Source organism: Nannobrachium achirus (genome assembly GCF_963921795.1).
Source record: "Nannobrachium achirus genome assembly, chromosome: 20".
In the NCBI taxonomy this organism is placed as follows: domain Eukaryota; kingdom Metazoa; phylum Chordata; class Actinopteri; order Myctophiformes; family Myctophidae; genus Nannobrachium; species Nannobrachium achirus.
The window spans coordinates 35,014,966-35,040,069 of record NC_137827.1 but is presented as its reverse complement, the minus strand read 5'-3'; the positions used below and the strand labels follow the sequence as shown (position 1 = coordinate 35,040,069).

Sequence of the window (25,104 nt, the reverse complement as noted above, 5' to 3'; positions counted from 1 at the left end):
TCACACACAGGCATACATGCTTCCACATGTGCATATGTACACAAACATACTTTACACAGATGCAAGCAAAAACCCTCATGCTCATTTATGTCAGTATTATAGAGTGTTTGTTTGTTGTAAGCCAAAGTGTTTTCTAAAATGTTTTAATCTGACTTGATACAGGATGTAACGTTGATCTAACAACCACAGAAACTCTGCACAGAAAAAGAGTTAAATTAACACTGTTACCGCTGCTGCAGAGCATGTAGGCTAGGTTCTTTGAGGTTCTGGTGGTCAGCTTTTTCCTCAATGTCCTCCACAGTTTTGAGCAGCTGCTCTTTGCGCTGTCTGAATGACGCCCACAGAGACCCCAGGGCTTCTGCTTCACTCTGTTTCGTACCCAGCAGGTTCCTCACTGTATCCAGCTCAGTGCTAAGAGTGTCAGCCAGCACGCGGCATGACGTCCGAGACCCCTCATCGCCGCCGATGTGGAGGTGACCTTTGCAGAGGCTGCTGTCCAGGCCGACAGCCAGTGTTTCCAGTTGGCTGATGTCGGGCACAATGGTGGCCAGCTCATGTTGCAGCTCCTCCACCCTGCCCCGGTCCCAGCTCCCGGCGCTCTCCACAGTCTGTCTCAGACCCTGGAGGACCCCCGCTGCCGCTCCGTGGGTTTGCAGGAACGCCTCCAGTCTCTCCAGACACTCCAGCTGGAGCTCAGCTATGTGCTGGGCCTCCAGGTAGGGCTGGAGACAGCTCTCCAGCCTGCTCTGGAGGAGCTGGGCGTCGCCGGGCTCGCAGGATCCACACAGTCTCTCTGTTTGCTGCTCCAAGCTCTTCCTCGTCCCGGCCTGCTCCTGCACCGCTGCCAGGGTCTCCTGCCACAGACATTACAGGAAAACACTGAAACCACTACATGCTTTTTAACTATGAGTAATTACAGTGGAACGATATTTTGTTAATTTGTTCAATTATGCATGTTATGTATATGTTGAATGACAATAAAGATGTCTGTCTATCTATCTATCTATCTATCTATCTATCTATCTATCTATCTATCTATCTGTTCACTCACTGTGAGTTCTTCTGGATGCGTGAACAATTATTTCATCTCACCAAATCCACATGGCGATGGCGGATATTTTGCCCTTTCATCATACTCGGGGGAGAGGGGTCATTCTTACCTTTACATGGCTCACAGCAGGTTGCAGGTTGGTGGTGTTGATTTGTGAGGCTGAATGGAGAGATGAGAGCATGGTCTCACTCCACTGGGAGAACTTCAGCAGAGTCTGGTCAAACTGCTCCATGTGGGAGAGGTGCTTCTGAAGCTCTCGGAATCTGGTCGAGAGCATGGGGTTGTGTGGGAGGGAGGTAAATGTGAAGACATAAGTCAAAAAGTGTTTGCAAAGTATGTGGATAGGGATGGAACTGAGTTCCAAGAAGCTTTGATTAGTTGTCAAATTAATAGATTATTATTATTAACTCATACAGTGCCATCCGGCCACAAGGGGTGCTAGAGTGCCAGAAATTTCTCCATTGACCTTCTTTATAGCTTTCGTCGACCCTCTCCCAACTGGCTTCTGTTTTCACTCCGGTCAATCCTATGGGTGTCCAGAGGAGGAAGCTAGCTGACACGTAGCCAAAATGCTAACCCATTTAGAAGCCCGATCTAAAGCTATTTCAGCCGCAAAAAACTTTCTCTTTGGGTCTGGGGACACAATCCGGAGAAAATCCTGTCTAAAGATGTGATTTATTATTGGAGTGGGCGGCGCGATTCGGCCGTTAGCGCGAATACGGCCCGTGGATGGCCGAGTCTAAGTCCCGGCCAAGGATGGACGTCTAGACCGGGGCTTCGTTGAGGCCTCCGATAAAATAATTCATTTTATTAAATATCCCGGACATGTTCGGGATAGGCACCCTGGAATACGTCGCGCCGCCTACAATGAACATTTGGTGAACATTGGGGGGGGTCTAAACTTTATTTTAAACCATTTTCAATGGAATAAATCGTCGGAGCATCTAGCGTCTCTCGTTGGTGAGCGCTGGGCGAGCCGGGACCACCCACGTTGCTCCAAGCAGCTCGGGGTAAGTAAAATAGCAAATAAAAATTTTTTTTGATCCCGAATATCCCAAACTAGTTCGGGATAGGCACTAAAAGGGTTAATACAATAAAATTATGTTAAAAAAATAATTATGCACAAATACCCTTTGGCCATGGTATGGTACAAACAACCATCTGGGCCAGAACAGTACATACATTACAGTAACATCTACAGTGTTTATTCGTTCATGTATCTATTTGTAACTAATATGCATCCATTTAATTACAACTGTACACTCTCAGAGTTAAATTAACACTCAGGATTTCACAGTGTAGGACCTTAAGCTTAACCTGCGATGTGAAACTACGGTATGGCCTAAATGTATGGCAAAGCTTCTCTGCAGAGTGAGAATCAATCTTACCGGAGAGGAACAGCTTCATTCTGACACTGCAGTCTCTTCTGCAGCATCTCTAAGTCTCCTTTAAGCTGCTTTACCCTCTCCTCAGAAGCTGTTGGATACAAGGATCTCTCCATGGATACTAGTCCAGCATGAAGGGGCTCCAGGGACTTCACTTCGTGGTGCATTCCCTGCAAAGATCATGAGTTTTTGATTCATGTGTAAACTGTATATTTAATTATATGTGATTATGTTTTTAATTACAATATATGTATGTCTATTTATTGTACCTGCAAATCCTGTATCTCAGTCTGGAGCTTGGTTTTATCAGCCGATAGGCCGTGGCTTTCTGGTTTGGATGCGCATTCACTTCTCTCCAAGCAGGAAACAAAGTTGGAGCGATCCTTCTCATACCTGAAATGCAACAATAGATATGCCCATAAATGTGAATTCTATATAAACTTGTGTAGGGTCAGGTGGCAACTACTGTATCTGAGCACATGGTGCAATGTTTCAATCAATACACCCAGATCTTTCTGTATACCAGTAGACTCCCTAATCGGGAGATAAGCGACCGTCAGGTCGCAGCATGATTTTAGGGCAAAATGTGTAGGAGCAGTGTCCAAAAATGTGTTTGAAAAAGTCGGCCAGATGGTGGCGCTATATTTGACAGATCCATGTTGATGACATGAGTGTAGACATACTGTGTACCGATTTGCGTGATTTTAGGGCAAAATCTGTAGGAGCAGTGTCCAAAAATGTTTTTGAAAAAATCGGCCTGATGGTGGCGCTATATGGGACAGATCCATGTTGATGACATGAGTGTAGACATACTGTGTACCGATTTGCGTGATTTTAGGGCAAAATCTGTAGGAGCAGTGTCCAAAAATGTGTTTGAAAAAATGGGCCTGATGGTGGCGCTATATGGGACAGATTCATGTTGACGTCTCTCTTGGCGCCGCCTAGGCGGACGCGTGGGTACCGGCCCCGGCTCTCCCGGTCGCTCCTAGCCCGAGTTACGGCATTTTATGTGTGCTGCAGTGGCGGGGGTCCTCCACTAGGGGCATCCATTCTGGAGCACCAGGAGTCGGTGGTCCCCAGGAATTCCCTGTGAACAGCCCCGTTTGGGTGGTCATTTGGTCATTTTTGCACTTTTTGGCGGCGGTGGAAGGGGGTCCCTGGGGGTCCCTAGAGCTCTGTGGGTCCCTGGTACGGTGGAGGTTGTGGATTGGCAGGCAAGGAGTGTGTGTGCAAAGTTTGGCATGGATTGGGGCAACGTTGGGGAAAAGTGTGACATGACGGACAGACTGACTGACAGACTGACTGACTGACTGACTGACAGCCGCTGGAGGTTTTGGTAGTAACTGCGACCTGACGGTCGCAACAAGCAAAATCATATGTGTGTGTACTGTATGTCCATATACTAATACTGTATTAACATGTCTCACCTTTGCCAAAGAGACTGCAGATTCTCCAGGGTGCTTTGCTTATCTTTTGCCTGGTGTATATTTTGTTCATAGCTGGTTAGTAGAGATGTAACCTCCTTCTCTGCATGTTCCCTGTCACTGAGTCTTCTGGCCCCAGCAGACAGTGACTGCAAGGTGGCCTTTAGTCTCTCCAGACACTGATATACATCCTGGAGAAAATTAAAACAACACAACACAACACAACACAACACAGAGTCACGTTACATTAACTGAGAGGAAGGCTGATACAGAGAGGAGGAATAGATACTGATGAGTTTACTTCCAAATATAGTAGTTGAGAATAGAATATAATGTAAAGAAAATATAATGAATGAATTACCATGTGGTTCTGTAGAGCTTTATATGTCTCTGATGAGGAGTCACATGATGCGACAGGATGTTCTAGTTTCAGATGCAAGTCACCGAGTGTTGTCTGTGCCTGGAAGACATCGGAGACCACAAATTGCATCATGTACCCATCATTTTCCAAACAATTTCAAACATTTCAAAAGATTTTTATTGGTGGTTATATATAGGTGGTTATTATTAACAACTAAATCAATTCCTTTATGTATCGGTATGTACCTCCTGCCGGCTGGTGTTGAACTTCTGCTGGTGAGAGGAGCTTTCTTCCAGCTGTCCGTCAACCTGCTGCACGCTCTCCTTCAGTTCCTCCCAGTACCTCCCGATCTGGGTCAGACGGGCCTTGATGCGAGCTGCCTCCCCTGAGGACACAAACTGGGCCATTGCCTGGGACTGTGCCTCCAGCTGAGACAGAACCTCTGCCCGCTGTTGAAGTTCTGTACTGACAGCCTAGACACGGAGGGAAGGAAGACCAGATGGTAACTAAGCCAGTGAAATGACCACTGAAAAATGCTTAGATAGGTGCGTCGGTCGGTATGTAGGAGTACAGGGTACGGCAAAAGATCACAGCTTTGTAATCCACAGTACCTGCACTGTATGGATCTGCTGGTCAAGAAGAGCAGTGGAACTTTTCAGAGTGTCCAATTGTTTCTCTTTATCAGATATCCATGCGGAAAAGGCCTCAAACCCACTTCCAAACTGGTCCCACTGAGTTTTCATTCCTTCAAGAGCTCTGACACTGGAATAAAGGAACATTCATTATAGTTTAAAAGTTACATTCATTAGTGGTGTATGACATACACCGCCAATAAACTTCCTAGACTGTAGCATATAATGTAATGATAATATTTAATCCAAATATTGTTTAATACCATCATTTTTTTAAATAGTGGGCCAATGATTGAAATACAGTATGTCATTGTTAGCTGGTTGTCAGCTAAGAAAATGCTAACATCGCTAGATAGTAGATAATATAAGACACCTGTTGAATAATAATAATAATCAAGTGGACAAAATTATAGGCTAGTACTTGACTCTCTGGAACCTTTGGACAACAAGCCATGGTTATTCTTTACTTATCGTCTTACTCTTTTTTTAGGCCAGCCTCCACTTTGCCTACTTGCTCACTGAGAGAGCGAGCTTGGCTCAAGAGCAAAGTCTTGTTCTTTGGACCAAGTTGGATTTCTGTTGCCCTCCTCAGTAGGGTGTTCATATGGGATGCCTCAGCTTCACATTGTTTTAACAGAACCTATTGAGGAAGGAAAGAAAGACATTAGCATAGATTAACATTAGCAACCTGCGTTAATCTCATAAATTCTCATGAGTGTTAATGTTGAAAGTCTGACATTAATCAATCACGACCAGTTTGACTGACCTTGGCCTGGTCCAGTTCAACACCCAGGCTCTCTGGACTGCTAAAATTGAGATCTCTCTCCATTGCAGATTGGGCCTTGTTGACAAACCCCTGCACTGCTTCCTGTTGACTGTCAAACTCCTGCCATGCTGCCAGTGTGACCTGAGGATAATATTATTATTAATAATAATACCTGGGATTTATACAGCAATTTTCTAAGTATTCAAAGTAGCTTTACATGTGTGTGCATGTACAAGTGTGAGAAAAAATAGGATAACATCAGCTGTCAACTAATAATGCATTGAAAAACATGTTTACCATGGACAAGACATAGTAAGATGTATATGCAATATACTCAATGTCTGATCAAAGGTAGTCAAACACTTTTTAAAAACGGAAACAATATGAGAGAGACCCAGGATCAAAATGTATTGGATTGCTTCTGGACACAAATAACGTCCCATTTAAGCAATACAACAGAATATTGTAGTTAACCCAAAAGATTGCTCTCTCTGTCTTTCAATGCACTTCAGGAAAGTAACGTGTCAGCTCACCTCTAGGCTTTGCTCCTGTGAGTCCATGTTCTGTTCCATTTTGCTGAGTGTGTTCTCCAAACTGTGCAGGTCCTGGTGTAATGTCTCCCCCAGTCCCTCCTCAGCCTGGAGCTGCTGACCCCTGATTACCAACTGTTGCACGTCCTTCCTTTTCAGCTTCAGACGTTTCACAAGTTGCTTTGGACCAAAACATTAGTCCATCAACAATTATTGTGTGCTACGATTTACACGTTGAGTAATTGCTAATGCTTCTACACATTTCCTTTCCATTTGTAATTATTTATTAATTTATTTTTCGGTGAATTTGTTTTGAATTCATGCATTTGAATAAAGAAAATCTAAATTCACTTCAGAAGGTCCATTGAAGCTTTATCTTCTTTTTTGTTACATTATTAAATGGAGAAATGTTGAAATACAGTTTAGGTCAATGTTAATTGATGAGCATTGTGAGCTTCATTGTGGGCTCTCACCTGGTGTCCAAGCAGTAACTGCTGGGCCTCTCTAACCGTCTTACAGTCCAGTATCCTGGTGACTTCAGCATGGGTCTCCTTCTGCCCTTGAACCAGCTCATCCAGAGTGGTTCTCACCTCCTCCCTGAACTGCACACAGTCCCCCACAGCCAGCACCATCTTCTCAGCCTATGAAGCAGAACAAGGACACAGACCCATAATAAGTAACAACTAGGGGTGTAACGATATATTAACTGTATCGAAAAATCGTTTTTAACTTAAAAAATCGAAGTAGATCGAAATGAAAACAGCTAAAATCGAATCGTATCGTTTTATTTTGTATCGAATCGAATCGGCAGTGGAAAGAATCGATTGTATCGATACTACCTACTTGTGCATTGTATTTATCATTTTTAAGAAGAAAAAATGAAAATGAAAGGTTTAATTACTTTTCCTTTCCATATAGCTACACTGGTCTATCAATAAATGTGTGTAATCTCTGGGTTCATGTCAAGGTGCAGGTTTGTCAATATACAATGTCCATGTATTTGGCAGATAATCACTGTGTTTACTTATTTATATCCATAATACATGTTTCCCTTAAAAACCTGCACTATCCACACCTTTCACATAGATTTAATTTATTTGCTAAATAGTTACTATATCGATTTTAAATAATTAAATCGAATCGTATCGTATCGCCATGAATGAACCAATATCGTCCATGTATCGTATCGTCAACCATGTATCGTGATATGTATCGAATCGCTATTAAAATGTATCGTTACACCCCTAGTAACAACCAATCAATGAAATACTATTCCAAGAAAGCATGTTTGATTGATATTAAAACCACAGTGTAGAATAGCCAGCCAGGGTGCAGTGTGTACAGTATAACCCCCTGGCTCCACTGCAAGCGTTGAGCGTCGCGTCAACGGCTGCGCTGGGAACGCTCCGGTTTTAATCAATGAAGGGTGCTCTACTGCCGACGGCAACGTCAACATCGGACGCTCCGATGACAGCGTCCAAACTCGAAAATCGCCCCGGTTCAATTTTTTGACACCGTCCACAACGTCCAGTTATATATAAATTATGATTAAATGTAATTGCATTTCATATTTAAATGTATATACCGGTACGTGCCTTTCTGCTGTTGGATATCCATTCACGTAATTCACAAGGGTGACTAGATGTCCCAAAAATCCTAGCATATTTTTTATGTAATTGTGGTCTTTGATAAAATTATGTACAAACACAACAGGCTGGGAAACAACTACTTTCTCATTTCTTCCTACTAAAACAGGTCAGCAGTGAGTGACTGAGTCTGAACACTAAAGACAGATTTTTATACATTATCGTGGGGGCGCTGGTGCACCGAAAATAGCCAATCTACAAGCTCACATAATCACAGAACAGCATGTCCTGACTCATACACGCGACGTGTTGTGAGCTTGTAGATCTGCTACTTCCCGGCACTTTACATAGCATAAATTATTAAAAATTAGGCATAACACTACAGTTGATATAGGTCTATCCTCATCTGATCTTTGATTGAAATATCAACAAATTCACGTTCAGTGGAGCCAGTCGGACATCAACGTGACGGCGTCATAAGACGCAGAGCAATGCGACGCCGCCAGTGGAGCCCTGGGGTAATGAAATGTAGTTCCTCTTGATATAGAGATATAAAGATTATGTTACAGCTCTCTCTACCTTACTGGAGGCACTACAAGTTTGTCTAGTTATCTAAGTGATAATGCACAACGAGGTGTCCTGTTATTGGAAAATAATGGAGGAGTAGTTGAAGTTTTGCTGCATATACATGAACTTTGTACATTAGTATGTTCATTTGTAAATATCTGTCAAAAGGATAAATCACAAATACATTTGAATGCTTATTTCCATTGTGGTCCTTCAAGTTCCCTATGACAAGTCAATTATTTTCCTACAATATTTCCTACATCGGAACACTTATGAACAAATGTTGTTCATAGGTATTAGGTTAGCTAAGATGACACTTAGAACGATACAAAATTAGCATTTCTCTGTATGTGTGGGGGGGAGAGCATGTACAGGAACCTCACCTAATGTGATTTACATTTCTTGCAAAAAAGAAAAACATCTCAAATGTTGAACATTGCTGAAAGACCTTTTACCTACCTCTAACAGGGAGGAGAGGAGGCCCTTAAAATCTGTAGAGAGTTTGTTAAGCGTAGCTGCTTGTCTCTGGGCTTCACTGTCAGAACTGATCTCAATCAGAAAGGCCATACGAGCCTTGAGCCAGCCAAGGTTGCCTTCCTGTAGCTCTGCATCATTCCTCAGTTCCTGCAAGCATAACCCATGTGGGTTAGATGACATAGTGCTAGTAGTGACAACAAATACATTTTCAAATCTAAATGAGTGAAGTCTTTTTAATTTTGAAAATTGATGGCCCAGTGTAAAATAGGTGGAGAAGTATGCATGTGCTTGTGTGTGCTGTACAGTATGTGCATTATAAGCAAGAATGTGTGCATGAAGAAGACGTACTGTGATTGTGGCCTTCACCTGCCCATATTTATTGGGGTCGCTGGCACGGTTTCTAAGCAGCCTGAGCTGACTCTCTTTTGATATCAGCCAGCATGAGAGCTCTGCATACCTGTCAATAGAGAACAACACATTCATATTTTAGGAAAAACATTGAATGCATTGCTATTGCTTGCTTACTTACTTACAGTAAATGTGATTAACTGCTAGATGTAATTATGTAATTACTTATTTATTTATACCTTGAGTGGTACTCCTTCCATTTATCTGGGTGATGCATTAGTTTCTGATGCGTGCAATCAATTTCCTCCTTGACCTCAGAGAAGGCCTTTCTGGCGGCCTCCAGGGTTTGGTGAGCAGGGTCACTATCAGGAAGTTTCAGACAGAGTTCGTCCATGACTTGTAACCTCTTCTCACAGATGGACTGAGGCCCCTTTTCCCTAAAAAAGGCCTAAAGAAGGAAAACACATTCAGTGCTGTGTATATAAACAGGATGGTTATTTTGAAGACTCAGTGGGCTACCGTTTATTGTATACCATGTACACCGAATCCAATGGATTTTAATATGACTCATTAATAAGGAAAGAATAGATAGGACATAAATATCCTACTTCTGTGTCCACAGCCACCTACTTCTCTGGGGCACCTGAGGACGCTTATTGCTATGGATACCATAAAGATACACACGTCTTGATATTGAACAAACGCATCACAGAGTGGCTTGATTGGGAATGCATTGAGTACTTCCTATTCATGGAATTACAATGAATAGAAATGTTGGGTATAATCTGGTGGCTATACATCTAAATGTCTAAATGTATTGACATCATGTTTTTATCCTGACAGATGCTGAATTGAATGTGAACACTTAACTTTACTGAAGGGAAAGCAGACAACTGCTACTGAATGAAGACAATTAAATATTTGCATATCCTCGACATCAGAGCAGGCTCCCCTTTCTCTGCATTAAGTGAAACTAAACCTTGGCACTTGGGGTCTGTCACAGTCAATCCATTGATACATGATACGCAGCCAGCCTCTTACCCTGTGCTCCTTAATGAGCCTCTCGCTCCCCACGCCGGCCAGGTGGCGGTTCTCCCGTGTCACCTCTGCCTGGCACTCATGCAGGGACACCATCAGCTTGCTCCTCTCCACCTCCACCTTCAGGTGCAGGAGGTGAAAGGGGGCGTCGGTCTGAATGTCCTGAGAGAGACAAAAGAAAAGGGCAAAACAGAGGGGAGGCTAAGGAGAAACAGGCTACAGGTTCAAAGTCAGGGCATGGGCCTGTGAACTTGTACATGGTGCTGGTTGATTTTCTGCCATCAATTATATAAGTAACAGTAAGGTATGAAAAATTCCATACATTGCCTGTCATAATTGTGTATTAATTTTAACAAGAAATCATGATATGTGATTAATACAATTATTATCTATCTAACTATAAATTTACCGAATGTCTGTCTGTCTGTCTGTCTGTCTGTCTGTCTGTCTGTCTGATGTCTGTCTGTACTCATAGACAAATTGACAGATACAACGGGTTGCACAACTGGACGTCAATGGTGACTATTCTGCCCAACGGGCACCGGTCTAGTTAGTTTCTAACTAATAATAATATGATTATTAGAAGCGTTATTATTTTAACCATAACAGGTGCAATGGGACGAACCTTCCAGTGTTTATGCAGCTTCCTGACGGTTTCCTGTAAGGACTGTTGCTCCTGGTCGGGCAGAATGTCTGTCAGCTCATCGCAGGCCTTGAGGAACGCATTCAGGACTCGTTGATCCAACTGTCCAAAGAACTCCTTGAAAGCAATTCAAGAAAATCATCACATTTCAGAAATGTATCAATCCTCAGGGGTCAATTCATTTAGAGAGAGTACATATCTAACCAAATGCTCCATTTGGTTACTTTTTGATACTCTATAGGAGTTACAATTGGATGAATTAAACAGTGAGCCCATCACTGTACGCTGATTTGGATACGTGGAAATAAGTTTGAATAATTCCTACATCCTAGGGATGTTTTTCACTGCTATGGTACCATGGTGTACATGTGCACCACCATTTGGCGTTTATTTGGCAGTGTGCCAATAAAAACAAAAAGGTTTTCTGGCACACAGATATAATTAGCACTGGCACCCTTTGAAAGTGGGTCAAATAATTATGTGCAGAATGTACTACTTAATAGGAAAACATACAATGTAAAATAGTGGCAGTATAGAGGGGCATGCTGTATCTGTACTGTGCAATACAAAACAAGATGGGGTCAAAGACTGGTGTGGCAGCTAGTCATCATCTCCATATGTGGGCAAAGTTTCAGCCAATCGAACCGGAAATACACATAAAAGGATTGCCACCTCACTACGATCACTATATGGGACCCAAAATGATGCTCTTGGTTGTGGGCAAGCAAGTATGAGTTATTTTCCTACTGTGTGTTTCTTCAGTAGTTCCTCTGGGTTGCCTCTCTCCGTCAGACAACTCTGAGCCATCTTTAGAACCTTCTCCAACTCCACCCGGGACTCATCAAATCTCTTCATTAGGCTACTGTTGGCCTCCACATGTTTCCTCCACTCTGTGGATTCTTTGATCATGCCCTGAACAGACATAGCAACCCACATGTTTCCAATTAATGCTCAATTCACTAGGAGAGACCAAGCATCCGACAAAAATAGGTTTAATGTTGTTTATTGTAACACCGAGAGCCTGGTCGTTTATGGGCGCATCGCATGCGTGGCATGAGATGTGCGGCATAAACGGCCAAGAATGCAGAGTGCTAATGGTCATCTAAGGTCAGCACTACACGCAAGCGTGCAGTGTGCAGCTTAGATGGCCAAGGGCACGATCAACATTTAGCTTTTGGTGTATGGTCTTTTATGGGCGCATCACATGCGAGGCATGGGACGTGCAGCATAAACGGCCATAATGCTGAGTGCAAAATAGTCATCTAAGGACATCACAACACGCAAGCGTGCTGTGTGCGGCTTAGATGGCTAAGACGCGCAAGCAGCATGGGGGAGACGGCACGGTCATCGGGGCATGAATGACGTAGGTGCCGGCTAGGTCATCAGGGCTGGGATGACATTGGGGTGCCAGCGTGGTCATCTAAGGTCACGCACCATGCAAGCATGGTGTGTGCTGCTTAGATGGCCAAGGGCATGAAATGACACTCTGAGTGCGTGGTCATCTAAGATCAGCACCACACGCAAGCGTGTGGTGTGCTGCTTAGATGGCCATGGGCACGAGAATGGCATTTGGGTGCTAGCATGATCATCGAAGGTCATCACCACACGCAAGCGTGAAGTGTGCTGCTTCGATGCTTCGAGACATGCTATACATTCAATAAACTGTGCACAAACATAATAGAGTACCTACTGCAAGAAAGCCAAAGGCATTGCATACCTGTGAGGAGGTCTGCAGATCCGTTACTCTTTTCTGCAGAAGACCCATGTCCATGTGCTGCAGGTTCTTACTGTTGTCCAGAAGTCTCTGGATGGTCTGATGGTTCTTCTCTATCACTGTTAGACATTTTTTACAGCTCTGCGTGAAGGTCACCAGCTCCTACAGTATACAACATGACAGCCACTCACTCGGTTAGCCCTCAACTTAATACCAAAATCTTAAGTCAAGTCAAAATCGCATTGTCCGCTGCAAATGCTAAACTGAAAAATCCTTTGTGTTAATTTAAAGGTTAACTAGGTAACTTTGAGTCTAAAAAAGTCTTAATTGATCCCTTTGAACTTCAAATGGCTTGTGAACTGAGTTGATTGATTGGGCCATAAAAGTGTCAAACTCGTTCTGTGCTTGTTAGTACTCTCTCTAATCAATGAATGCATCAAAGGCAGCACTTTGATATTGATAGCTGTCAGTGTGTGTGTGTGTGTGTGTGTGTGTGTGTGTGTGTGTGTGTGTGTGTGTGTGTGTGTGTGTGTGTGTGTGTGTGTGTATACACAGATCTGTGATTCTACTTAGTATTTAAAATTCTGCCTGAGTATGAGTTCAGCATGGTTATAGTACTTATAGTTACAAGTCTATCAATATCATCAACGCTTTTGTTTCATTCAGAGAAACACATAAAACATTAAAGATAACATAAGCGATATATAAGCGAAGTTCCACAGGATGTTCACATCAAAAGCCCCTTTTTCAAGGTCACCTGGCATTTCTGTTTGAAGTCTCCGGGGCCCTCAGAGTCCCTGGTGCTGGTGATATAGCTGGCCTTCTCCAGAGCCTGGTAGAAACCTGTGATGTTCTTCTCCATGTCCTCCAGTGGAGGAAGGAGTGAATGGGTCTCCCTCAGCAGAGGCATACATCTTTCTCTAATCTGATCAGGAGGAGAAAAGGATGGTGAATGGAAAGAAGGGTGCTGCCGTTTCACAGGAGCTCATTCAACATGCCACTGTTAAAGACTTGACATGTTAACCACTTAAACAAGGGCTCTCTGCCCCCTCCTGTTTTTGCTACAAACTCACAACAAGTCAAAACACGATGCATTGTGAGCTTGTAGATCGGCTATTTTATTGCTAGCTCCAGGGATGCTAGGGTTAGGAAGTGTTTAAAAGATGTTCAAAAGTGCTACTTGTATGATTAAAAGGTGTAATGCACACATAAATAGATACAGAGGAGTGGAGACTGAATGAAGAATGAATACTTAAATAAAGTTATGATGAAATAACTGACAGGCTTATTTTGACACTGTACATACTCTGATGTTGTTTTAAAGCTGCGATCCATAACTTCTTTAATGAATAAAACATTATTTTAACCAATCTGTACGGTAGAGTACGTTAACACAATATGTCTAACACAACTGTGAGGGTTAGAGATGGTCTCGCAGCTCTTTTACTGAGACATTAGATCTTGTGGTCGGGCAGGACCACTACTGGTTCACAAGAGGTAATTGCATGAAGCTCAAGGCGTAATATCTCCCCTGTCCCCTCCCCCCACCTCACTCACACAGAACATAAATACATTGTACACTGGAGAGAGACAAGCATGAGCGGGACATACCTTGCTCAACTGCTCTTTAATAGAGGCCATCATAGCCATCATGTGTGAAACCTCCTCCTCCGGGGTATCTTTGGTTAATAACTGAGCAGTGCGGCCGGCCGCCTTACATGCTGCCTCCATTGCTGGCACTTTGTGCTTGATCTCCTACACGATGAGGATACAAAATGAACACACCTATTCATGCTATTTTTATTATGCAAATATCTACGCCAAATGTGATTAAGCATCGAAGCAGAACCTAAACGGGCGATGGAACATGTTGCGGTGGATTAAGTGGGATGATGTGCACATCATAGTGCTGCACTGCATCAAGGGGTGATGTGACAAGAGTCCAGATTGCTACAGGACTGCCAGTGCCAGGACGAGACAGGACGTGTAGGTCACGTCAAATCAATGACTGTCACAGTCAGTCGGGATGCATCATCACAAAGCTGCTATCTGTCTGAGGTGCGACAAATTGCATCATGCCCCTCAGGACTTTACTGTGTAATGCCACAGTAAAATCCTGAGTGTTCACTCTGAGAGTGTACACATTACCCTTCATTTGTGGATGGATAAATGTACAGTATGTATGTACTGTAGTACTGCGTATAGTACAGTATATGCATGCAGATAGATACCTCAACATCCTGAACAAACGTTCTGACGTTCAGGAAAGAAACCTGGACGGGAGCAGTCATCTTCTCATTGGTGGCATCCATGAACATTTTCAGGGTGGTAATTCCCTCTTGATAGTCTTGTCTCAACTTATCCACCTCATCTGCTCTTGCATACTGTCATGGCAACAGAAAAGCACAAAACCTGAGCTGTCAATGTGATGTATGAGCATCATTACACGTTGATCTAATTTGGTGGAGTATTTATTCATAACCGTTACTTTCTTGTTCAAAATGAAAAGGCGAAACCAATTTACATGTTTGACTTTGACAAATAGCTCCCTCCATCTCCCGTTGAGCAGGAGAAGCTGCTGCTTCAGATCTCGGGAGATCGTGTCGTCACAGGTCTCGATGAGGAAGTTCCCGGCGTCGTTCATGTCCATGTGCTGCTGGATCCAGTAGGAGATGCTTCGGAAGAACTCCTACAGCAGTGGGAAGTTGTTCAATGCTATACATTCATAAATCATATGTTACTTACTGCCGTTATAACCTTTGTTGAGAATGAATTAGGCCATGGACCTCTGTTTGACTTTTGTTTTGTTTTTTATCTCTGGGACCCGAGTGTTAAATCTGAGAGTATACAAATGAAACCATAAGGGTTAATTTGGCTCAATTTGCACACTCAAAGTTACAGTCTCGTACAGTAAGGGCCAATTTGGTTCCTAACTATCAATTTATCATTTAGCTGGGGAGCCCCTGGAACCTTCTCAAGGGCCTCCGGGGGTCCCCACACCGTACCAACATACCGGTACCAACAGTTAACGTTATTACCAGCTGTATTTATTCATTATTAACTGGAAATTGATTCATTATTATTGTTCCATTTCTTTTACTTGATAGCAATGGTTGAACCTTTATTTATCATGTTATAATACATGCATAGTTATGTTATTATAGAAAATTATAATGATTCATAATTCTACTTACTCGTTTGGTGTTCTCAGACTGGTTCACCATCTGTTCAGCATCCTCCAGCCAGGCCTGCAGACCAGCCACTGTGCTGCTGTACTTCTCCCAGTTTGAGATCACCTCCTCCAGCATGCTGCGGACACATCGCACCTCCACCGAAAGGCTCTTCCACTGGGCCGTTGTATCATTCAGGAACTTACTCACCCCCTCCAATTCATCCACTGTGGAGAACACGTTGAAGAAGTTAGAATGTATCCTTACATTTACTTATTTTTTCACCTAAATTAGTTCTTCTGCATATTCCCGATTCACTGTGTATTATAGACCCTTGTCACTGCTACTCCTACAGTTGGTCCTAGTATAGGGAGAGCACAGACTATCACGTGTCTCCTCCAAAACACATAGTGAGGAGTTTCACCAGGAGGAATTCATCCGAGTAACACGCCATTCTTCTCAGTTGCATACCCCACTGAACAGGCGCCCTAACCAACCTGTAGGAATTGCCAGTACAGTCACAGAGATTACCCCCTTCCATCCCATGAACATGGTCAGTTGTGTTCGTATAGGATTCAAACCTCTAGTTTCCGCGGTGGAAGGCAGGAACTTTACCCCTGCGCAACCCGAGCAGGCGAGCAACCGCAGTTAAAATAAGATCCCACCCCAAATTTCAATAACATGACAAATACAATTACACTTTCATTTAAGGATTACATTTTAAGTGAAAAAGATCATGCCAAATGGTTTCCAGCATTCCAGCTACAGTGAACATTATTGTGCCATGCAGGTAGTAATGCAGCAATTTAATTGAAATTGAATACTCTTTGTGTGTTAGCGGCAGAATAGAAAACAAAACTACATTTTCCACTATACTTTTCAGGATAATAGTTTAGGAGACAGGCTGGGAATTGTGGTGTCAGGGATTAAACAAAGAAAAAGAGGCACGGAACCAATCAAGGCAATGGCAGAGCATTCCATCAGTCTATTATTATTAAAACTAGTGCACAGGTTTTTTTAGACTTACCTCTGTTACAGATTTTAGAGCCTGTAACATGAAATTGACGAAACAGTGAATAATTAGAATGCTTGCTTTATGCCCGCGGCAAAAACACAATCATCAAAAAGCACAAAAGTGAGAAAAGAAAAAAGAAAAGAATCTCACCTGAACTATCAGATTTGATATAAACCTCTGCAGCTTGCATGAGGGATTTGAATGTTATCTCATACTGCTCAAAGAACTTGTGGCCTTCAATGAATCCCTGGAAAAGAAAATACAAAAACATAAAAGTGCACACATATTTTTGATAAATCTGGGGAAATAAGATTATATAATACATATAATATTATATTCGTCTAGCCATAGAAATGTAGCATTTCAAACTCACAATGTAGCTTTGCAATAACAGTTCAACTGAGTCTCGTCGTCCGTATTTGATGATCCAGGACTTGAGCTTAGACTCAGCCAAGATGAGGAATGCCATCAAACGGTACTTCATCTCCCAGAATTCCAGTTTGATCAGGTGACCATAAGACGACGTGGACACAAAGTTGAACCTGTACATAAAGTACATACCGGTACATTTATTTTTAGCAATCTTTAAAGAGGTGGCGCCATAATTTTGTACTTTGTCATCAACTAAAGACATCAACGAATAATCATTCAGACCATTATTCACTATAGGTGTTATAAGTGGGATACCGTTCAGCCATGTCCTGAAGTTGCTCAGGGGGGACAGGTACACCATTGACCGATCTGTCTCTGTGGATCTGATGGAAGGTCTGTCTGTGTGATTCTAGATTCTTTAATACTTCCTGAAACATGTAAACATAATATGTCAGTCATACTCAAATCCATGCTTCTTTCCTTCATCATTCAACACATGTTTTCAAGACAGACAAGGGACATTTACAGTAAATTGTGAGTAAATGTTTCCATGTACTTCCATTTGGACTAAAACAAATGTCCAAATCTGGGGACTTTTCAACCATCCGTGTGATATTTGCCATACCTTATGCTGCTCCAGCTTCCTATGAATAACATTGGCTGTCTCGTCGTGGACCTGCTGGATAGGAATTTCCTCTCTGAGAGCGATCTCTGCTCGATGGAGCCATGCTCCAATCACTCCCAGGGGGCCAGGCAGAGACTTGTCCAGATGAATGTGCCAGTCCAGCAGCTGCATAGGACACGGAAATCCATTAGAACCAGTACTTTACAATTATAGCAAAGATCCCAACAGTGAGGACAGTACACCCGCCCTAACCATGTTTCCACATGGTGTCAAGCATTTGCTCTGCGAAAGAGATGTCAGAGTAGACAGGCTGTGACGGTCCAGAGGACCAGTCTACCCAGTGAACAAAAACCTGCTCTGTTCCCCTCTCCCACCCCTCCCAATAAACACTGATTCAAAGCTTTGCGCCCCAATGAACACTTTATTGGGGGCGAGGAAGAGAAGGGCACTGGGTTGTGCTTCTCTCATTATGCCTGGGATAACAGACTGCTAGTTCTGCAGCTATCAAAAAGAAAATAAATCCCAACATGGATTAAAATAATGATGATAATCATTCAGGCTGGATAATAATTCAAGAAGAATTAAGTTTGCTTTCCCTTCTATCCGGCCTATGAATTGAAGTGTAGTGTAAAAGACTTGTATTGTGTGTGTGAATAAGTCATTTTGTGCCATAGTAACTGTTGTTGAGATGTGAACAAGTGGTCCTATGTTTGTTAAGTCAGTCTGTGGTGGCTGTGTACTATTACTATACTGTACAATACCACACTCACCCTGATGGACACACGGTCCCAGGCCTGTTTGACCAGGGCCTGGTCCACAGACAGCTTCCCGTCCCTATGAACTGGCTGCAGCAGTGGCTCCGTCTGCTTTTTCTTCATCTCGTATTGAACACGGAAGCTCTTGAATGCCTGGCATATTGAGCAAGGGACAGAGAATACAGCAAATAATAAGAATTGAGGAAAAGGAGTGCACAGGCATCCATGCATGTACTGTACAGGGTTTGTTTTATTAGCAGTTTGCATATTAATAATACAGGACAGTGCAGATCAAATACAAGGTCTACTAAAAGGAGTTGTTTGCAATGGGGTCCTTTTGTACTCAATTCATATTTGTAATATGCACTGGAATCTCTGTCATGTTGTCCTGATGTCTTGTGGAATTAGATTACTGCATCGATGCCTTGTCCCCTATTCAAATTCTAGCACCATATTTTGTGGTCAATAATGTTTCGATTCCATTACTTTCTATTCTATTCTTTCCCCACGCAGAATGTTATGCAACTGATGCAGCTCTGAATCACCTGGTATTTGTCGGTGAGGTTGCCCTCGGCCCCCTGGGCTCGCAGCACGTCTCTCTCTAACTGATCCAGGAACACCTTAAGCTCTCTGAGCACCTTCCGCTCCTCTCTCTGTCGGAATGGATCCCGGGAAGCAGACAGACAGCATGTTAAGGGTCAAGGGTAAAAACAATCAAAATAAACTAATCTAATCCGCTTTTATAATCCGCAGTCCAATATCTTGCAAAAAAAAGAAGAAAGAAAACTGAGATAAACTCCACCATATTGACATTCCAGATGGAAAAAGAAAGAAAGAGGAAGATTGCACAGTTAATACTCGTTATTAACAGATATCCCATGAAGCACAGTTTAGTTTTATGTAAGTGGGAGGGATCATGGATACTAAAGATATCTTCCTCAGATCTCGGATTAAATTTAGTCACACATACCTCAAGCATTTGCTCTATATCGTGGGGAGCAAACTATCCAGGTAAGCAGCACACAGAGAGATGCAAACACAGCACAAAAAAGCATTAGGAGTAGCAAGGGGAAAGAAGAACAACATGGATGTGGGAGGGAGGGACGGAATGGAAAGGCAAAGATGGGAGATGCACAGCAAACACACACACATGCAACTACTATGAACACTTACCTGCAAAACTGGGACTGTGAGTGCAAAAGTTGGAATTGAGCCAAGAAGCAGCTTAATATGGCCCAAAAAAATAAAAGTGAATAGATGGAGAAATGAAATGAGTGCACAAGGACGGAGACTTCAGTGTTGGTGATTCAATGATCGACTGATCAATCAATTGACTGATTCATGATAATTTATATCTTTAAAGATACAATCCGGGACTTATTTGAATGAATACGATTTTATTTAAACAAATCTGTATGGTGGGGTATGTTAATACAAAAGTTCGACTCTGTTGTCGGGTAGGACTGTAGGACACCAACTGCAACTGGTAGTCAATAAAGTAATTTTAAACAGTGGACCGCACCCCAGATTGGGCACTACATGGGGCGGGCATCATTATTGAAGTTCGGACATTGTTTCAATTACCTCTCTCTGCTGGGGGAGACAACAAACATAAAACTTACGGATTGTATCTTTAAAAGATTGCAATAAAAAAAAAAAAAACATTATACTGTAAGCTGCAAGCGCTATTGCACAACAACTGAGAACCACAATAGCAGGTTTTCTTAACATGATGAGAACATACTGTATATACTGTATCTATTGGCTCTAACCCTACAGTAAAAACAATAAGAGTTCTTAGTTCACATGTACAGGATAACAAAGTAATGGAGGTACCTCATCCTGCCCGTCAGTTTCAGAGTGGTGAGGGTTGGGGTAGTGCTTGAGGAACTGAGCCACATATGTCATGATGGATTTCTCATCTGGCTTGTCGACATCCACATCTAGAGATGAAACAGAGTCTGATTAACTGGTGGCTATTTCTGAACAGCCTTCCTTTTTTTGTGGCTTGGGAGCTTGAGAAGATATTTGAAACGTCCTGTCTTTTTCATGTTGCTGGTTCATGCACTATGGCCATAGATATGACATGTTTGTATGATGTAAATGTGACATGAAAAAACACTTAAATGTCCTGAATAGGGCAGTCAAGATTATGACATTTTACATGACGATTATTTGTCACTCAAACAATTGCGATTAACGATTTAATTGTGTTTTTGTCGTTGACAATTACATTTCCGCTTTTAAGTTGCACATGGTAGATATGACACATAATTACTGACATATTTGACAACTTTACACTTAAAAAAGAACATTGATAGTGGAAATAGCCGATCTACAAGCTCACAACGCGTCGCATCTTGTAGATCTGCTATTTCCACAATTTTTAACATGGAAACGATTATGACGATTATGAAAAATAATCCCGATTATGTCCAAAAATCACGATTAGACGATTATGTAATAATTGTGACAGCCCTAGTCCTGAAAGTTAAATTTAGTATTTCCTCAGAAAGACTGAAAGCTATTTTGACACATCTACTCTCATCTCCATCCTTGACCTTATCTTTGTTGAAAAGCAGGTTTGATCTAAAAGCAGAGATGTTTCAGTGTACCTCCTCTCATTCAGAACGGGTACACTATATTGTGTATCATTATTTTATGCTTTAACTATTGAAAAATAGCAGATATACAAGCTCACAGCGCGGCACCGAGTGCCGCGCTGCGAGCTTGTAGATCTGCTATTTTTGAAAAATCGTGAAAATTAGAATTTTGACCCGATTTTATAAGTGTCTTTTGAATCCTTCTAAGGTTTTTGGAAAAACCTATGTTTCTATGTCAGCAATCTGGCCAGCCATCGTCAAAGAAAAGGTCCTTTTCACTTAAATGGAGCTCAGTTAGCCTGTTTTGAGAGACTACTATGTCAATGGTTCTCAAACCTTTCATGTGAAGGACCCCCAAAATGATATGTATTTGGCCACGGACCCGCATCTCAAAATATCTAGTTCCAGGGAATACCCAGAAGCAAAATTTGAATTACAAACGTTCGCTTTGAAAATACACATATTCAAAGATTTGCACACATTTTCATGACTTTTTCCAAAAATAGCAGATCTACAAGCTCACAGCGCAGCTTGTATATCTGCTATTTTTCACTGGTTAAAGCAGTCAATAATTTTAGACCTAAATGGGTTAATAAAGCCTCTCACGACTCCTCCACCCTCCTCCCACCCTCCCCCGCTCTCTCCAGACATGACTGCAGAGCTACTGCTGCAGATTACCTCACAGACGTTCTTGCACAGCCGCAAATAAACTGGGAACAATAAATTCTGTTCTTCGGCATGGATACCAAGACAGTCACCATTCATCATGCATTGATGTATTACTAGGATTTATGTATCTATAAATTGCATTTTCGTCCGTTTGGTTTGAATCACAGACTTGACATCGATGTGAATAGAAGAAGCAGTAAATGTCTAAGTTATTATGGGTGTGTGTAATGCTATTCTGTCTGAGTCACCAGCATTGAGTATGTCAGTATGAAGATAGAAAAGGGACCTTCTGGTTCCAGCAGACGAGGGATGCCCAGGTCATTCTCTGCAAGGGAAAAGGCCGCCTCAAGGTTTTCCCTGTTGCTCCTCCTGCATACCAGATCCATGTCCACCAGGTCTGGCCTGATGGCGTGAACCACAGAGTGGAAGGCAACACCACTGCGCCAACTGGCACCAAAGTCCCTCACTTCAAAGCCATGACGCCTTAATAAACATACAGGGAAGTATTCATTTTAGTTTAAATTAGTGGTCTTTTGGTGGACTTACAGTACAGTAAACAACATTGCAAAATCGACATACTCTGTATATAATGTAACGGATACCGTATGCGTACAATGTATGGTTGTAAACAAAAACAAAAACAAAAAACATATAAACATACAGTAGAAAGAACATTTGTTCATATAGTCACACATAACATAAATAAATAATATAGTATTATGATGAGGTGTTTACATATATAACAATATGGGGGATATATTTTTGCCCAATTCCTTTTGTTAGTCTATTTGTACATTTGCTAAATAATTTGAATGGACGGCTGGATTTTCATGAAAAAGGAATGGTCAATAAAATGCCCAAGAAATAATTTGGTTCAAAAAGATTGTGATGTAATGTAACGTGTGAACAGATCTCAATTGCCCGGAAACTCGAGAATGATCAGTACGCTGCCCCAAATAGATAATTAACTTTTGGGTAAAAAGGTCACAAAGGTCAAGGCACAATATCAAGGTCACAGTCAGAAATAGACTGAAATCAGTCACATCACAGGTGTTTGAGGAACATTGTATAAACAGCAGCAAGCAACTTGGAACAAGCACCGTACTTTGCAGCTGTGACCTGCACCCATCGGAGCAGGGACTTCTTGGCGCTGCCATGGAACTTGGGGACCACCTTCCTCTTCATAGGAGGGCTGCCGGTCTCAGAGCTGGCCATGCTGTCCAGAGAAGAGTTGCTGCTGGACAGTGCTTGAAGGGCCGGCAGGTTACTGGTTAATTCTTCAATCTAAAAACGGGAACAGGAAGCAAGAAGAAAGTAGTTACACTGTGTAACCCCTGGATGTTGAGTCATTGAGCCATCTCTAGACTACCTAAACAGTACACTGCACACGCATGCACGCACACACACGCATGCACACACACACACACACACACACACACACACACACACACACACACACACACACACACACACACACACACACACACACACACACACACACACACACACACACACACACACACACACACACACACACACACATGCACTTTCTCACACCACTTATATGCTATATTGATGTGATGAATATCCACCTCAGATCAAACAGTTTAACTACTTTATTCAAGTTTCTACACAAACAAGGAGATTTCCTGCAGATTTTACTGAATATATTACCTGGAAGTAGAGAATGACAGTCCATATCAAACCAAGCACAATTGAAGGTCGTCCGTCTGCGATGTCTGTGGCATGAATGTTAACAAGTTTGATCTGTAAGAAAATGCACAAAGGAATGCTAAATATACAACACTGTGTAAGCAGTGCACACAAGCAGAATTTTGTATTTCAAGCTTCTTTCCTTGAATCTTTCCTTGAATCACCTCTCCGATGTCATTAAGTATTCAAACACCAGCTGTGTAGCCAAAGCAATTAGAGGCAGAAAACAGCCACGGTGAATCAAGAGGAATGAAAAGAAAGATGAGAAAAATCTAATATAAAGATTTGTTCAACAAAACAAAAAGTAGATGCATTGTAGCAAATAACACCACTCCAGTGCACTAGGGACTGCCACAATTAAACAATGCATTTGCATTCTACTGTTCAAGTCAAACGGTCAACAGTTTATTAAGTAAGGTAGTCAGAGGCATCACAAACAAACGCTCTTATCAAAACAGCACAGCAATGGTACACTGGTACTTGTGAGAGTGAGAGAGTAACATAGGCAGAATGGCTCAATCCAAGCATCGCTCCAGCCCATACACATCATGCACCAAACAAGAGCTATGTGTAGAGTATATATGAACACACAGGCTGTTTAACGGCGACTGACCGGAGATCCTCGATACACAGACTGAAGGCAGAGATGATGGGAGAGAGGTCACAAACACTGTAAGTCTCCTTAGGGAGCCCAGTGAAATGTAGGGCAACCAGAAGGCCTAACAAGGGGTTATGCAATCAAGAAAAGCTCTTCATCTCTCAAGGTAGAGGGTGAAGTGCCGTGGACATTAAGACAATCCCCTTTGAAATCCCTTTTGAAGGGAATAAGGTAAATCATATTCTGAGACACTAAAATCACATCAGTGTTTTTTTTCTGTTACCTTCAATTAATCAACAGATAAGTACTGCAAATCCGAGGCGAATGTAAACAGTACATACCACTAACTCGGTGTGACTTACCCGCCTTCCTTCAAGGAACTTGAGTGCAGTGCCGATGTTGGACACCCAGTGGATCCTCTTGAGCTGGCGGCCCTGCTCGCAGGGCTGAGGACATAGAAAGGTTGAAACCCAGCAAGATGCGGAGTTATAATCAGTGAACTGTTTAGTCTGTCTAAAATGATCAGCCATTTGGATGTGCTGTTGTAATCTAAACACTATTTGATGATGAAATGTACCGCCCGTTGCGACCAGAGGACAAAAAGGTTGATCTCTGGTCCTGGTTGGAACCTTGTCCTTCATGTTATGTCTAGCTGCAAATGAACCCTACATGGGTTGATAGGCTGATCCAGCATAGTTGTTACTCACAAGTCTCTGTCCAGACAGCACCTCCAGAAGAGCCAAGAGCTTCACCCCATCTTTGATGTCCTCAAAAAGGTCGTTGACCTCTAGGGGTGGTTTACGCTGGCAGAGAAAGAGCACGGTTTTACCAAGTTGGCAACAAACATCAATTCAGGCAATTCTCACAATGTAGACAGGCATACATATTCATATAACCAACAATGACTTAAAGCTTGTAATTCTACAGCGCAATAGCTCACATTAACACTGTAACCCTGTGCTGATGGGCAGGAGAAACAAGAGCAGAGCTTGTTAGCAACGACCACAGTGGCTCCCTGCAGCTGAAAAGATGGTGGCTTTGCCTCAGCGGTGGCATTGAGCC

The 25,104-nt window shown here is 42.4% G+C and overlaps 1 protein-coding gene across 1 annotated transcript in view; it reads right to left on the bottom strand.

Annotated features, from left to right (window-relative positions):
- syne1b (spectrin repeat containing, nuclear envelope 1b) overlaps positions 1–25,104 on the bottom strand; it is a gene marked incomplete at its 5' end in the record, with an annotated part of 117,713 nt that overhangs the window by 85,550 nt on the left and 7,059 nt on the right. Inside the window, 38 exons of the mRNA XM_080750707.1 lie at positions 229–854; positions 1,161–1,314; positions 2,440–2,606; positions 2,706–2,829; positions 3,864–4,051; positions 4,222–4,320; positions 4,467–4,694; positions 4,833–4,983; positions 5,333–5,493; positions 5,620–5,760; positions 6,153–6,329; positions 6,623–6,790; positions 8,762–8,926; positions 9,128–9,236; positions 9,367–9,575; positions 10,169–10,327; positions 10,791–10,925; positions 11,556–11,720; positions 12,526–12,684; positions 13,280–13,447; positions 14,134–14,277; positions 14,754–14,906; positions 15,047–15,211; positions 15,717–15,919; positions 16,720–16,740; positions 16,858–16,954; positions 17,081–17,249; positions 17,395–17,507; positions 17,705–17,869; positions 18,475–18,612; positions 19,005–19,112; positions 19,430–19,462; positions 20,296–20,402; positions 22,018–22,214; positions 22,837–23,015; positions 23,406–23,498; positions 24,405–24,488; positions 24,750–24,845. Of these exons, the coding sequence (XP_080606833.1) occupies positions 229–854; positions 1,161–1,314; positions 2,440–2,606; positions 2,706–2,829; positions 3,864–4,051; positions 4,222–4,320; positions 4,467–4,694; positions 4,833–4,983; positions 5,333–5,493; positions 5,620–5,760; positions 6,153–6,329; positions 6,623–6,790; positions 8,762–8,926; positions 9,128–9,236; positions 9,367–9,575; positions 10,169–10,327; positions 10,791–10,925; positions 11,556–11,720; positions 12,526–12,684; positions 13,280–13,447; positions 14,134–14,277; positions 14,754–14,906; positions 15,047–15,211; positions 15,717–15,919; positions 16,720–16,740; positions 16,858–16,954; positions 17,081–17,249; positions 17,395–17,507; positions 17,705–17,869; positions 18,475–18,612; positions 19,005–19,112; positions 19,430–19,462; positions 20,296–20,402; positions 22,018–22,214; positions 22,837–23,015; positions 23,406–23,498; positions 24,405–24,488; positions 24,750–24,845 (5,918 nt within the window). The remainder of the gene's footprint in view (positions 1–228; positions 855–1,160; positions 1,315–2,439; positions 2,607–2,705; positions 2,830–3,863; positions 4,052–4,221; positions 4,321–4,466; positions 4,695–4,832; positions 4,984–5,332; positions 5,494–5,619; positions 5,761–6,152; positions 6,330–6,622; positions 6,791–8,761; positions 8,927–9,127; positions 9,237–9,366; positions 9,576–10,168; positions 10,328–10,790; positions 10,926–11,555; positions 11,721–12,525; positions 12,685–13,279; positions 13,448–14,133; positions 14,278–14,753; positions 14,907–15,046; positions 15,212–15,716; positions 15,920–16,719; positions 16,741–16,857; positions 16,955–17,080; positions 17,250–17,394; positions 17,508–17,704; positions 17,870–18,474; positions 18,613–19,004; positions 19,113–19,429; positions 19,463–20,295; positions 20,403–22,017; positions 22,215–22,836; positions 23,016–23,405; positions 23,499–24,404; positions 24,489–24,749; positions 24,846–25,104) is intronic.